This window comes from Pagrus major, chromosome 24 (genome assembly GCF_040436345.1).
Source record: "Pagrus major chromosome 24, Pma_NU_1.0".
NCBI classification, from domain to species: Eukaryota; Metazoa; Chordata; class Actinopteri; order Spariformes; family Sparidae; genus Pagrus; species Pagrus major.
The window spans coordinates 13,079,285-13,096,106 of NC_133238.1; the positions used below are offsets into that span (position 1 = coordinate 13,079,285).

General features: G+C 40.5%; 1 protein-coding gene across 5 annotated transcripts in view; it reads left to right on the top strand.

Moving 5' to 3' along the window:
• Positions 1-16,822, top strand: part of runx1 (RUNX family transcription factor 1) — a 53,580-nt gene that overhangs the window by 32,252 nt on the left and 4,506 nt on the right. For all 5 annotated transcript variants that reach the window (XM_073462670.1, XM_073462672.1, XM_073462674.1 and 2 more), the window contains 5 exons: positions 977-1,128; positions 1,225-1,335; positions 4,878-5,034; positions 11,280-11,384; positions 12,724-12,927. In XM_073462670.1, coding sequence (XP_073318771.1) covers positions 977-1,128; positions 1,225-1,335; positions 4,878-5,034; positions 11,280-11,384; positions 12,724-12,927 — 729 coding nt within the window. The remainder of the gene's footprint in view (positions 1-976; positions 1,129-1,224; positions 1,336-4,877; positions 5,035-11,279; positions 11,385-12,723; positions 12,928-16,822) is intronic.

Sequence of the window (16,822 nt, forward strand, 5' to 3'; positions counted from 1 at the left end):
GTTTAATGAGGTTGTGTGTCTCCTGCATGTGTCGAGCGCTCAGTTGTACAGTATAGTAGCAGTGGGAGGGTTTCAAACTGTAAACTAAACTCCAAACCGCCAGCATGTGGCTTCAATTGTGGGTTGGCTGACTGACAAACCGACAGGAGCCACTGACGCTGCAGACACACACACACACACACACACACACACACACACACACACACACACACACACACACAGCTGCTCATTTATCAGATTCCCTCTGGTTCATTCACATTTCTCACCAGATGCACTTCTCTTTGTTATGTTGCATGAATCGAGTTGGAAGCCCTCGATTTAAAGTATTTGTTTAAAAGAAGGGGATGAGTGCAGGAGTGTTGCTGCTGTGTTTAGTTTCATGACTACACACTCTGGTATTCGAGTCAGTGTGACCACAGTGTGTGTCATCATGCGCCCAGTTCTGAGCTTTTAGTTTTGTCTGTGCAGTCGTGTTTATGTCTGATTTCTTTATGTGACAGTGATTTTTTATCATTTTAGTCATACAGCTCTCAGATCAGTTCAACCAAACTTAATTCATTTTTGTTTTTAGCAATTTAAGCTGTCTGTTGAAATATATCAAATCTAGAATCTCAGGAATATTAGCTGTATTTTATCAATTAATCCTTTTCTCTATAAAATGTCAGAAAGTAGGCAACAATCCAAAGTGATGTTTTCAAATGTTTTCTCCAACCAACAGTCCAAAACCGAAAGAAATTACATTTATTGTTGTAGGAGACTAAGAAAAGCAAACAATATTCACATTTGGAACCAGAAAAGCAGCATCTTTGCCAAAAAGTGACTTAATTATCAAAATTTTAATCAATTAATTATTTATTTGCTGTGTTGTTCCCCTCCTCTGATTTGTGTCTGTATTTGTTGACTTTATATCTCCACTCTTGAGATATTTATTTTCAGCCTAAAATGAACTCATCTGACCTCATCTGTCCTTCCTCAGACCCAGCCTCTGGCCGGCGTTACACTCCCCCCTCCACCACCCTCGCCTCAGGGGGGAAGATGGCTGAGGCCCTGCCCCTGGGCGCCCAGGAGGCCGGAGGCGGGGCAGCGCTGGTGGGCAAACTGCGCATGGCCGACCGCGGCATGGTGGAGGTATGAAAATATATCTTGAATTATAAACGTCTCTTAATCTAAAACACAACACAGCTCATAGTTGATTCCAGAAGGTAACTGTGTTGTTTTTTTCAGGTGATCTCAGATCATCCAGGTGAGCTGGTGAAGACCGACAGTCCCAACTTCCTCTGCTCTGTGCTGCCCACACACTGGAGGTGTAACAAGACGCTGCCCATCGCTTTTAAGGTGTGTATGTTACTGTATACTTCCACTCTACTTCATTTTGATCACACCTATATTACTTTACACGTTGACCGTTCATACGCAGCAAAAAAAGTAAAGATAAAATCATCAACTATTACATAAAACATCATCAAAGTATTTCTACAGTGAGGTATTACTGTTTTATAGTGCAATACAAGATACCAACACACACACATGACACAGCACAGGACAAGAGGGAGAAGTAGACTTAAACAAGCCGAGACAAATTAAAAAAGAGAAGAAACAAATTTTTAGGAGCAATAACAACAGGGTTCGAGAAAATAAAAACAACAGCAAGGACACGAAACAACACAGAGAAACTATATAAAAGATCATTATTATTACTCCGTTTATTTAAGTAAAGGATCTTGCAAATAAAAGGCTAAATATACCAAAGTTCATTCATTAATTTGTTCAGTTATACATGTCCTTATTTACCTTATCAGTTAAACTGCTGTTTATTTTTTCATTCTGCAACTTTCTTGTCGATAAAATGTCAAAAATCTTTCAATTTAAGATAAAGAAAAGCAGCAAATCCTCACCTTTCAGTGGCTGGAAATGGTTAATGTTCTGCATTTTTACTAATAAATGACATAAGCAGTTCATTGAGAATAAAATAGTCTGACTGGCAACAAACTAATTGACTCACTGACCAATTATTTCAGCGCTAATGAGATTTAATGGAAGCATTTGGAGCAAAATGAGTTAAATGAAAGTCATTTATTCGTGTTCACTTTAATAAGTGAGAGAGGATGTTTAGGCATAATTATTTCGATTTAATTCTAATATGTATATAATATTTTACTCTAAACTATAAAATGCAGCTGTCCCATGATCACTATTTATCCCCGAGTCTCATGAGGTCGAGCAAACAGCCCCTTTTATTCTCAGTAGTAAGTATTTTTCAGGTGATTCACTGGGACTTTTTTCTTTTGCGCAACAAGTCGTCAAATACATGGAAATACATGGTTTTCACTGGACAGCGATGAAAAGTCTGCTCAGAAAACTAAGTGTCTGACTTCTCGTGTGCTAATGCAATAATTTTTCTTTCAATTTCCTTTTCATGGAAATGATTTTTCCCATTCAGACTGTTTTATGATATATCTACAAGGAAAAAAAACAGAATAATTTGATCCATCCATCTTCCGTATTTTTACATGTTCAGTATGACGGGTTAATTTTCTGCGCGGTGTATTCCCTCGTGCATCGATATGTGTGTGTGTGGATGGCTTTCCTGCACTTTGAGACAAAATGCATTTGTGGAAAAGCAGCTTTTAGCCGCAGAACACACAACTGATTGATTTATCGAGTTTTATGCATTAGTGTTCGCACATGCATGTGTGTGTGTGTGTGTGTGTGTGTGTGTGTGAGTGTGAGTTTGGTGCATTATGCATCATTATGGAGTGTCATGAGCGGATGTCACTGCCTTTTACTGATAATGGATGACTGTTATAATGCTCACACACACACATATAGCATAGTATACAGACACACACACGCAAACACACTTTTCATGAAGACATTTAAATATACACAGGTGCAAATATGGTCTCATCCATGACAACACACACTATACTGTAGGGACACACACACGCACAATATGTAGGTATACACGGGCAGAATGTACACACACACTCACCCACACACACACACATATTGGCCTGAGAGCTTCATAATTGTTTCCTCTGACTTGTTTATTCTGCCTGACTGATTTCATGCTCCATTGCTGCCAGTCTCTCTCTTGTCTGCCCGTGTGTGTGTGTGTGTGTGTGTGTGTGTGTGTGTGTGTGCACACTCCGTCTTCCTCTTGATACTAAAGTATTTGCAGGCCCCGACTTTTCAGTACCAGTGAGTCACCACTGCCTTACCAGTACAGAAGAATTTTCTCCATTCACATTCCACCGCAGGCTCAGATCAATACTGTCATTGGCTGATTATTGGAGCATCAGTGTATTGATATTTCAACTCATTCTCAAGGCCACTTAGATGGCACACAATAGAGTTGGACCAATAACATTCCCTTGAAAACAATGGTTTTGTTCGATTTTTAGATGACTCATGAGGGCGTTTAAAGTGGGAAGTTAAAGATTTAACTGAGAAGTTTGCCCAAAAGTGTTCCAGCTATCACCGGCTGTGGTTACTGGCTTTGAGAGCTGAGGGTTGAAAGAGAAACTGTCCATAGTAGCGTAGCTATCTCCTGTGGTCATTTGCACACTGATGGTTTGGCGTGATTAGCGTTAATATGGAAATCAGCTTCCCTGGCTCTGTATTTGCGTAGGCGTGGAGGAGGAGAATGTGCTCTCTAGTGCACCGAATGTCACACATTTCCATTCTACACGTGTTTTGGGAGAGTTTCGTTTATTAATTGGCAAAATTACCTGCTTTTTATTTCATCATTTGCATCTTCTACATGACATATGAGAGCTCAAACAGTCTAAAGTTGCTCCTTTTTCTGTGTGACCTATAAGGGCAATAAAATGGACCCTTTGGTGGTTTGACTGTGTAGTTGTGTTGTGCAGCTTTGCAGGTTTTGATTGTATAAATGCCTTTACAGGGGCAGTTGTATCTCTGATATCCATAAACATCCACTTAAACACCATAAATCCACTAAGGAAGCATAGAAACAAGACGCTCCTTATAACTTCAGATCTTGTCACATGATCGTCACATCTGAACACTTTTTCGGTATCTACAGTAATCCAGGTATTGTTGTTACCATGGCTACAGTGCAAACAGGAACTGCTGGCTAATGAAGTATGACACTAAAAAAAAGTGTTTTGTCATTATGAGTTATGTATACCTACATATAGAAACTAACAAAGCTGAACATTGCAAATAATGTTAATAATCCTGTAGCATTGCACTGTACTGATAAACTAATTGTTAGTTAGTTGTAAGCTTGTTGAGCTGTTGATAAACTACTTATAAGCTTATTGTTAGCATGTTGAGCTACGTATAAATTAGTTGTAAGCTTGTTGAGCTGGCTATAAGCTATTGTAAACTAGTTAAGCAAACTGTAAGATACTTTAGCTGGTTTTAAGCTAGTTATAAGCTTATTGAGCTTGTTCAAAGATAGTTGTAAACTAGTTGAGCTGGCTATAAGCTAGTTGTTTGCTGGTTGTGAGCTACCTGAGCTTGTTATAAGCTAGTTTTAAGCCTGTTGAGCTAGCTGTAACCTTGTTGAGCTACTTATAAACGAGTTGTAAGCTTGTTGAGCTTGTTATAAGCTAGTTGCAAACTAGCTAAGCAAACTGTAAGCTAGTTGTAAGCACATTGAGCAAGCAAAGATCGTCTCATGTGGTCTTGGGTCACAAGACCTACTCAAATATGTGGACATGTTTTCCCAGCTTTGACCAGGCTGTGTGTAACCCACAGCCAAGATTTTTGACATGTGTTTACAACAGATTGCAAAAGCAACCAAACGTTAAAAGACAAAAACAAACAAACAAAAAAAGGTCGCACATCATAAAGTCAAAAGACATAAACACCATCTTCTCTCCTCCTTTCTCTCATCGTGTCACTAGGTGGTTGCACTGGGTGACATCCCTGATGGCACCCTCGTCACGGTGATGGCAGGAAACGATGAGAACTACTCAGCTGAGCTTCGCAACGCCACGGCCGCCATCAAGAACCAAGTGGCCAGATTCAACGACCTGCGCTTTGTGGGCCGCAGTGGAAGAGGTACACAGATAATAACACACACAAGTACAGAAACAATGAAAATGTGAATGCAGATTTGTGAGAACAGTATCGACCTTATAAAATCTATCAGGGGTTTAAATTGTAAATAGCTTTCCACAAGCACACAACACAGCATGGATAAGTTAGGGGAAGTACATGTGAATAAAAACAGTACTATTCACACAACTTCCTTGTAACACCCCATTCAACGTCTACCTCGGTCTGCCTCCCCCACTCTCTCTCTCTCTCACACCCCCTCTCAGTTTTTAACGGACACACTAGACCAGTTATTCTAAATCAGTCGCAGGCAAATGTCCCAACTTATCTATTTAAAACACCAGACCTGTGTACACAAGCTCTGCTCACACTCACTTATTCACATGCACACATATAAAAGATGACCAGCACTCCCCAGCTGAATGGAAATGTAGGAATAACTGTCGCTATGTGACAGATTCCACTGTCCTGCTGTTGAAAAATGAGCGTATTAATAATTCATACGCAGTATAATTCAAATGAAGAAAGTTGAGGAGTAGAAATTTGTTTTCATGCAAATTTAACTGCGCGGAGTACAATGAGCTTCACTCTCCCAGCATCACTCGATCTGAGGAGTGTTTAAAGGTACAAAACATGGTGGTTTTTCTATAGCTCTGTGTATTGTCTCTGTAATTATTAACTTTCAGTTTTATTATATCTGCGTCCTTCTCTTTTTATTTGCATTTTATATCCCCCTAAACAGGCTAACTATTATCTTGTTACAATAACAACATGCGGTGGAGGGGAACTTAAATGTCCTTTTTACGATAACTATTTTTAACTACAACTTTTACATTCATGGTGTTCTTGTTTGTTTGTCTGTTGTGCTTTTCGATTAATCTTCACTCTTAATTGGTATATTATATGTATATTGTGGTTGCTAGCTCCATTTTTGTGTCATTTCCTGTTGTGTTAACATGAGTGTACAGCCATGCTAGCCGCTCTGTGAGGCACAGTGGCGTTTTCAGCTAAATGCTAACATCAATATGCTAACATGCTTATAATGCCAATGCTAACATGCTGATGTTTAAGCAGGTAGAATGTTTATGATGTACCATGTCTAGTGTAGGTGTAGTGTAAGTGTGTAACCGTTTCTAAAATACTCTGAGCTCCAAGTAAAACACCTCACAAATATATAGTTTCATCTTCTAAAAGTGTTTAATACTTTCCTGAAACATCTGGTCACTGTAGTTTTTATCGAACGTTACTTAAACAGGAAAGAAGAGCAAATTTGTTGGGGACTATTTCCTGCAGCGGATGAATACAGATTTGGTCTTCTAGTGGGTATTTGAGGTAGCAGGATGGTGTTTGTGGGATTTTTTGTAGTTTTTAATAGTTTTTGAACAACAAAAAACTTGATACACACAAAATACTTGTTAGAAGACAACAGACAACAGGCTTATCTGTTTCATCTGCACCTCCTGATGTAATGGATGCGATGAGATTACTTTTGGTAGAGGGTCCTGTGTTGTTTCAGGAGCTTTGACATCCTGATTTCTGGAGAAAATCATGAATACTTTCAGGGTTTTAGTGTATTGAATGACAAAAACCCACATCAAACCACATGTCGAGTAGAGTTTCTTCACCTAAAACCTCTAAAATGTCATTAACTGTCCGTGTGTGGGAAGTCTTTGCAGCTGATAGCAATGAGTGGTTTAGCGGTTTGACTAGTGGTTTCTCTGAGTGTGTTTCTGTGTGTGGGTGGGAGTGAGTGTCAAAGATCTCAAACTTAGTCATCATTAGTCAGTGTTGCCTGTTTTGCAGAAGCACTTAGTTGCAACATACAGAGACACTGATACACTCATGATTTGTGCAGTATTTACACAGAGTTCACGACAATGTAGAGCTGCTCCGCGGATTTGCATATGAGTCCTGTTTTTTTTCTCAGCGCAAAAAAGTCTGAGCGAAATCAACCGTTTCACTTTGAAGTTGATGATTTACAGAGTCAGTTTTTTCAGTTAAGATACTAAAGTTGCACCGTTACACCTGAAATCAGTTGGCCGAAGCTCATTTAATATAGCAGAGTTTTAAGTGGAGACCCCGAGCTCACATCTCATCTATTAAAACATCAGAATATCAACATGATTTAATAGGAAGGTGCCGATTTAGAGACGAGTTTCCAGGTTGGTAAAACACAAACCCTGTTTCCAACATATGTTATGCAAGAGTCTGTGTGCACATATGGAAACGATCAGTGGAAATGACAAAATTATGAAAACAAAAACGTCCTCAGTTTTGCAAAAAAAGAGTTAATGCGCTTAAAGGTAGATAGAAAAGAAACACGTTTTCTGAATAAGTTCTGTCGTAACGAACATCTAACTGACATGACTGACTAGCTGTTTCCACTTAGAGAGAAAAAGAAGAAGAAGAAGCTGTTTCTGCTGCTGAAATCTTTCTGGATATCCCCATAATGCATGAGCAAACTTCTCAAGAATTATCTGCATTTTTCCCTTTTTGCAACAATCTAACAGTTCTCTTCAGATTTGCTAGACAATTACGTGGAAACGCAGCTTTAGACTGCGTCCATATTTAACCAGATATTGTGAAAACTCCTCTTCCTCTTCATCTTTTTTTAGCTATTTGTCAACACTGAGCGCTTCTCACACTTCAGAGTGCAGTTATTCTACAGAGTGAATGAGGCCGACTACGCCAATTTATGAAAACTGCTTAAAACTCAAACCAACTTTCCAGGATCATCTTTCATCTCTTCATCTGTACCTATCTTTATTTTTTACCAAATACCTCGATAACGATTTTGCAGCAATATTGTCGAGTGTAATATTGGTACTTTCATGAAGTATTATATAAATAATCATCAGTAATGTGGATGTAATGACTGAGTGGGTAAAGGCAATAATTAGTTCAAATTGCATCACTTTACTGCAATGCAGCCTTTAAAACAGGGAAAAGACAACACCAAAATATAATGATATAATGCCCAGCACTAGTAAACAATATTTGTGTATATATATAATGTATGTTAAAATGAAGATCAAGGAAATTATTTCATGTTGCAAACTTGGTGCAACAGGTTTCTGGTTAACAGGTGCTGTTGCATCTATCAGCTACAAACAAGCTACAGAAGCAAAAACAGGAAAATATGTAAAGCAGAGCGACTAAATCGAGTTAATCTGTTAGAAAACACTACGACACTGGTGAGGACGTAAAGTAAATAGTAAACTCGTAAACAGATGATGCAATACCTGTCATGTCTTGTGTGTTTGTTTCATATGATGTTTCAGCCTACTACCACTTTATCTCTGTCTGTGTGTGTGTGTGTGTGTGTGTGTGTGTGTGTGTGTGCAACCAGTCTCTCTTTTAGTTCCTCTTTTAAACAGGACCATCATTTTTCTCTTTCACAATATCTGACTGTGTGTGAACACACACACACAACACAACACAAACAACCACCTTGTTATTCCGGGAACACACACACGCTGCTTTGTAGAAGACGGTGTAAATAAGAGATTCCATCTGATCGGCTTATTGTGAACAAAACTGGACGACTTCTGACTCAGCAAGCCCTGACATGATGCACACACACACACACATGAATACACACACACAACTCACCTCATGTGTGAAATCCGCTCTTATCTACAGAGAGTGAGAGACACATAGGGGTGATTAGAAAGAAAGTCCCGGAAAACACTTTTGCCAGGAGTGTGTGTGCATGGGCGTGTGTGTGTGTGTGTGTGTGTGTGTGTGTGTGTGTGTTTGTGTGTGTGTGATGCCACCGGCTGGCAGATAGACACAACAGACACAAAGCCCTCAGCTGTTCTCTCCCTCCTCCTGTCTCCCTCTATCAGCCAAAATCTCTTACTGTAAACTCTCTCTGTGTAAACAGCCTGCAGGAAAACACACACCATGTTTCTCCACACTGTATAAAATTTATTCTACACAATTTATTTGTTTACATACAGCTGTATACACCGTGTATAGAGCAGAATATACAGTATACAATAGGTACGCTGTGTATATGTGCGGAGTGCTGGGACAGAGAGGACACGGTGGAGGATTTCGGTGATAACACACCCTCTAGTGGCCTTCAGTATGGCACAGTGCCAGTTTGTGCGAGTCAGGTGGGGTGTAAACTTGATTTCTGTGTGGCACAAAGAACAACACATACCGATCTGAATCAACCGCTTCTGCATGTAAACAGGGCAGCAGAACAATAGAGAGCAGATGTTAACGTGGCTCAGTTTACCTGCTTTTATAGTTGAAGAGGGTGTTACCACAGCATCACCCAACCATGAAACTTAAATTTGTTCTCATATTAGATGAGTTCAGATCATCGTTCAGTGTGGGAGGTAGTGTATCCTTCATGTAGACAAGTGGAAAGTCAGATTTATTTATGAGTCCCACCTGTAGCTACCTTCAATTTAGGTTTTAAAGGAGACATACAGTATTATGCTCATATATAGGTTCATAATGTTGTTTTGGGTTACTACTAGAATAGGTTAACATGCTTCAGTGCTCATAAAACACATTACTTTTCTCATACTGTCAAGTGCTGCAGCACCTGATGCCCAGTCTGCTCTGATTGGTCAGCTCACACACGCCTGAGCCAGCACCACTCACCGTGTCTCCAACCCGCTCTGTCGTGGTTTCAGCTTCTAGTTAGGCATAAATTATGCAAATGTATACCACAGTGATGTAGTGTGATATCACAAAGTCGCATAATTAAAGGTGGGACTAGTGACGAGGCGTTCCAGGAGCAGTGTTTTCTGTGGGAGAGACGAGCTTCTGTTGACCCGGACTTTGGGCTTTTTAACTTTCAAGACCTTTTACTTGCACAAGATCCTATAAAACACTGAAGGAAAGGAACAAAACAAAAAAGCACAATAGGTCTCCTTTAATTTATCATTGGTATCACTTTAGTTATTTTTTCCAGTATGTATAAAATAAATAACTAGATGTGTGATTTATTGCATACACATAATCTAAGACGACATTTTAAAAGTTAGAAGTTCTCAGTAATACTGTAGAAGGGAAATGTTCAGAGAGAGAGAGAAGGGAATGAGAGAAGTGAGAGTAACACCTGGCGTTACCCACATGTGTCTGCTGTTTGTGTGGCATCAGACTGTCTGCATGTGGTAACTTTACTCCGGCCCTGGCACACAACGACAGCGGTGGTCTGCACGTGTGTGTGAGTGTGTGTGTGTGTGTGTGTGTGTGTGTGTGTGTGTGTGTGTGTGTTTGCAGCTAGCATAGTGTTGAGTGATCGCTGATTCCAGAGCTGAGGCTGGCAGCGACCCCCCAACAGCCACACACACACACACACACACACACACACACGAACAGTCCTCTAAGTGTGTAGACAAACACTTGTTACAGTGAACATATATTTGTTCTCAGATATAACCGGGGTTCAACTGATACAGGTTTTTATGGTTGATATTTTTGGATTATACCACAGTCAAATTAAACTCTTGGTTCCGATTGGCTGGCGCGTGTCCCTTAAAATTGTATATTGGGACATGTTCAGCATAGTTATGGTCAACACTTTATTCTCTTTTCTAAATCAGTGCTCTGACTGTTTTAGGCTGCAAGTCACCACAGCAACAGTAGGCTAATTAATAAAAGATTCTAACATTAGCTACAAGATATTTCAAACTCTCTTTATTAAATAAGTGGCCATGGTTCAATCACAATAGTGCACATTAGTGGGCACAAAAATGGGTAAAAAAAAGTGGAATGACGTGGTGCTGAGGCGAGCTGAATGAAGCCTGGTTGCTGACGTTAGCCACTTAGCTCAGTAAGCTGCGCAGCTACTGGTCCGGACCACACATTCATAAAAGTCGTCATAGAATTTGATCTGTGACATAAACACATAGCAGCAGTGACATAATGAAACACATATACACACACATGGTTGACCCTCACTCATCATCGCGTCAGTACGTGATGGATTAGCATACCATGGCCTTTCTCTTTATTCATCTTGTCAGGGGTTTTGTGTGTGCATGTGAGTGTGAGTGTGCATGTGTGTGTGTGGCATCTGGTTTATTCCTGTCTGGGGGTCCATGACTTACTTTACTTAATGCATTAAGCAGGCCGAGAGGATATTTGGGGAGAACAGGAGGGAGGGAGGAAAGAACTTGATGAGAGAATATAACTTGAAAAAGATCCTAATACTGATGAGAATGTTTTTCCCCTCCCTGTTTTCCATTCCTCTCCCCTTTTCCTCCTTTACTTTTCTCACCTAGGAAAGAGCTTCACTCTCACCATCACAGTGTTCACCAACCCTCCTCAGGTGGCCACATACCAGAGAGCCATTAAAATCACAGTGGACGGTCCCAGAGAGCCACGACGTGAGTGACACTGACACACAAATGTTGACATTTGTCCTCCTCAGCAGATATTAACACGTGGAGATTCATGTAATATTTGATTTTAAAGGTGCAATACGTGGGAACAAATAGGGGGCAGCACATCACCAGAGCAACTGCTAACTGCTGCTAACTGTAGCTGTTAACTGTAGCTGCCCTTTGTTAGTTAGCTCAGTTAGCTGTGCAGCTAGCGGTTCGAACTGGGAGCTTGGCACCACGGTAGTGTTGGTGTTTTACACCATTAGCACAGGAGCTTTCAACTGGGATGGGATGAGGCTAACTGGTTAGCATGCTAACTTCAGTAGATATCTCTGCAACACAGTACACAGACGTCATAATATCAAAACAGTTTTTGTTGAGATTCTCTTGATAATTTTGGTAGCTTTTTCAATGTTTTCAAATAAAATTCTTACATATTGCACCTTTAATATGCACTTTTGCATAGGCACATTTAATTCTTCTCATGTGCTAACAGAATTGTATTGTCCGGATGTAATGTTTTTATTTGATCACTTAAAATTGAAAAAGATATTCATCACATTGTTGAACTGAAGTCAACAAACCAACTAGATACTCAGTGGAGACATGCCTCTAATCCCTACAGACAAACTCTCAGATGAGTCAATAAGGAACCTGATGCAACACTGAGTTCCTCTCCCACTCAGTGTGATGAAACACTGGGATTTCTCACGACAAGACAGATTGTGTTTGTTCATAAACTCTAAAATATGTCACATGAATATTTATCATCCATTTTAAATGGAACTGAAGTGAGCGACACTGGTCAGAGGAGTCAGAAGCGAGGTGACAGAAAGAGAGGAAGACTCCTGCCAGCTCCGCTCAGCTGTGAATAACCATCACTCGTCTCTAACTCGCCCACACACACACATACACACACACACAGTATAAATACACACACATGCACACTTCCCCCATTGGGAGGAAGTGCCTGTAACTGGAGCTCAGTCTCAGTGCTTTGAAGTGCAGCCAACACCACAGACAGCGTGACAGACCACCACACACACACACACACACACACACACACACACACACACACACACACACACACACACACACACACACACACACTGACAAAGAGACAGCCAGACCCCTATGCGGCGCCCATCGTCAGATTCCCGAACGCAATATCAGACAGAGTGTGTTAACAAAGTCGGAACATTGTTATAGCCCGTGTTGGGCTGTAACTGTTACTGTAATCCCTGGCTTATGTAATCAGATTTCAAGCATGAAGTAATCTGCTGCCTACAAATCACCTCTAGAGATCTCTGGCTGGAAAAGTAATGTCACTTCTGTCTCCCAGGTCATCGCCAGAAGATGGACGAGGTCAAACCCGGCACTCTGGCTTTCTCCGAGCGGCTGACAGAGCTGGAGCATCTGAGACGGAGCTCGATGAGGGTGACGCCTCCCCACCACCATCACCATCAAGCCTCCGCCAATGCCCGCCAATCTGCAGGGATCAACTCTGCAACCTTTTCCAGCCCTTCGCACGCTCAGATAACTGCTGGTAAGAGCACAGAAAAGAAGCGAAATAAACCCAAAATAAAAATATGAACATAAAAAATTAAATGGGACCTTTAAATGGGACTTCTAGGTGCTAAAGCCTAAAGCTAAAGTCACATTTTTTGTCACAGCTCCAGTCAGCAGGTCAACTTGACATTACACCCAACAATGGAGGTCACCTCCACAGATTGCTGCTGCAGTGGGGTTGATAAATGGGAGTGAGGATAGATGCACTTTTTACTTCTAAAAGTTTAAAGTATTCTCTGAGCTCCCCTCTCTACTTGAGATCAGAGCAGAATCCGATGTGACAGGGTTTTTTATTCCTCCAGGAGGTCTGCCTCTGCACCCGACTGAAAATGAAGATTATATGGGACCTTTCAATGTGACTTCTAGGCGCTAAAGTCCGTCACATTTTCCTGATTTAACTGTAAAGGATACATATGCTAATATCCGTCTCCCACAACTGAGACAACTTTCTTCGACTTATTAGCTGGGGAAAAGTGCCATCAGATGGGTGCAAAGCAACCAAAAAAACCTGATTTAACCTTATCAAGAAGGTGTCTTATCATTACAAGCCATGTAAATCAAAGACACTTTATTTTTCCTGGTGCATCCCACCAGTGCAAATATGCACAGGAGGAACCATGAATCAACCAACCTGACAATTAATGACAGACCGGCTTTACCACGTAATACTTTACCTGCGTATACTGCTCTGATTTCTCGATAAGCTCAAACATAACCCAATGAAGTATTTTTATAGAAACGATGATACATCTTTAAGAAAACAGGAAACTCACAGGTTAGTCAGACATGACTTTACATAAGACCAGAGTTCCTGTGGCTAATACTGTCCAACTAGCCATTGCATAGTTACACTGCAGTGGTTTGGTTTCTTAGGTTTAAATGTAATAATGTAGACTGTCTATTGGTGTATATGATGAGGATCCTCATTTTAATGATGTTTAGGTTGGAAAAAAATGTCCGTTTAATCCAAGTTGTAGTCAGTTGCATAAAACAGGACATAATCAACTCATGTGGTTGGATTGTGAAGTACAGTACATTACACCAGAGAGGCCACCAGAACAATGATTTCTTTGAGTCATGCAGGATTCATGCTGCATCGAAACCTGAACAGTAATTGTTTTTAGAAAAGAGAAAATTATTTAGTTTATTTCTGTGCCTTATATCTTGGAGGTGAAACTACACTGGCGTCATTTTCTCCTCTAATGACAAACTTGAAGAAATTCCCTCTTTCTCTCTTTTCAGAATCTGACTTAATTGTCAGGGATTACTCAGAAACTGTGTGTAACGAGGTGGAGTTGGTGAGACAGTTGACCATCGTTTCCGTGGGGAAAACACTGTCCCACAAGGACATTTAAGGACTATACTTCACTAGTCACTGTTCATGACCAGTTCATGATTCAGAACAGTTAGTTCACAATGGGAGCACAGTTGATACTACTTTAACTTCCTTTAAGGAACACCATTTCTGGAAATATGCGTATTCACTTTCTTATAGAGAAGATACCACTCTCATGTCTTTTGTTAAATAAGAGGCTACAGCCAGAAGTTAGCTTAGCTTAGCTTAGCATGAAGCCCAGCACTGTTCCTGGGGGACTGGCTCTGATGCTCCGATGGTTAGTTCAAGTGCCTCTCTGCACAGAGGAAAAATGAAGCCGTACTCTAACCATATGTGTGAAAGAGGTTCCCCTTTTTGATTTACTGAGGAGAAGGAAGATTTGTCAGTTTACATTTATAGTGCTAATGTGCAGATTAATATTTAATGTAAAATCATTTACAGCATCTAAAAACAGACAAAAACAACATGCTGTGTGTGTGTGTGTGTGTGTGTGTGTGTGTGTGTGTGTGTGTGTGTGCGCGCGTGCGCTTGTATCAAACCTCATTGTTCCTCCTTGTGGTTTTGGTGAGATCCATTGTGGTCTGTGTGTGTGTGTATTGCATGTGTGTGTGTACCTGTGCGAGTGTGTGTTGCGGTTGCCGTGGATACCCCATGTGGCACCAAAAAGACGGTATCTGTTCCTCTTCCGACTTCTGTGGTAGTGACGCTGTGCGCGCGTGCATGTGTGTTTACGAACTTGTTACTTGTGTGTGCATTTGCATGTGTGTGTGTGTGCCTGTAAGGGAGGAAGCAAGTTGTGCCTTAAGGAGGAAATGAGAGTCAGCTGGCAGGAAGTGCTACTGTGGGAGAAAAAAATTTAAAGCAAATGTGTAACTGTCAGAATTTGAGGTAAAGGTTACTGTAAATAAGATTTCTGATTTACTTTAAAGTGGATCTCAAAGATTTCAGTCCTGGTTGATTTGGCGACACCTGTAATTATTGGTGGAAACAGCAAAGGCACTCCAATACAACAAGTCAAAGGATTGTGGGAGCAGAAAAACAAATTGTTGTCATTTTAATAAAGAAGTCTGGCAATAATTGGCCTTTTTCCATCATTCATGGTGACCTTATTTTATGCTGCACATGGCATGAGTCTGCAAACAGCAGGGCACAGTGAAAGGAGCTGGTTACTTTACTGAGAAGTTGGTCAACAAATGACCGTGTTAAGCTCGCTGACTACACAATGTGTTTCTGTTGACTACTTCATACTCATGTTTCATCAGTTAAATGCTTTTAATGTGAAGCTGCAGCTGTAGTAAATGTTCAGCTTGCATTAGCAGTAACTTAATAGAGCATTTTTTCCAGGAATATTGCTATAGACACCCAGTACGTAATGAAGTTAATATATAAATATTGCAATACTTTTATTAGTGGGCCATGACTGGGCATTTACTTCTTAGAGATTATCACTTTAAAGATATAATATGTAAGAATTAATTGAATTAACTGAAGTAAAATGTCTTAAAACAACTACTTTTGTTGAGTTGTGTACTTAAATTATCCCAAATGTTTCCAACAATATTCAAACCCAGAGAAAGTCACTAGTTTATTCAAGGTAACAGTGCGTTTCATTAGGCCTCCTGCCGCTTTAACTCCATGAGAGAGTCAGAGATTGCCGTAAACATGACGTAATTTAAAACATTAAAACATTACCTTGTCCATGGACATTTGTACCTAAGTCACTTCAAATGGATCTTCATCAGCAGTGGCGGTTGCTTAATGGTGTGTTCACCAGTCAGTTAGCATTACAGTACATAAACCTGACATTGGAGCTCACCTCTGTGGATCGCTGCTGCAGTCAGGTAGATAAACAGGACTGAAGAGTCTGGATAAATCCACTTTGTAATCCCAAAAGTTAAAAAGTAATCTCTTAGCTCTCCTCCCATCAGTAAACCACTCTGGATCAGAGCAGACTTCAGGTGTTTATTCCTCCAGAAGGTCTGGCTCTCCATCCAACTCTCTCCTCCAGAGTGAACCTTTGGATATCATGCAAGCTCTTGATTATCTGTCTCGTTGTGTTTAAATGAGGCTCCTATATTTGCTGTATTTGTAGGTCTCACAAACATGCTTTGCAACAGAAAATGATCTTTTCTTTAGACTGGCAAAGAGCAAAGATGTAAAAACAAATAAAGAATGTGGAGGAGTGGTGAGAGACTGAGAAAAACACCACCACACTGTAGAAACAGAGGTTTCTCCCTGTTTCCTGCTTTCTCTATTTTTCTGATCCCTCTAAAAATGAAAATAGCAATAGGAAACCGTTATTAAGCCACTCTCTTTTTCTTTCTCTTCCCCTTTCTTTCCTCTTCTCTCCCCCACCATCACCCCCTCCCGCTCTGCTTTCATTTCTCTTTTAACAATCGTCTTCCCTCATTTCACTTCTCAAAATGTCCAAACTGTGAGTAATAAATACTGTACAATAATGTAATGTAATGCGGTCACGTGGATGTGCTCCGGTGCTTCGTTCTGCACATGTGTGGCAGTGCAGTAAAAGTCTATG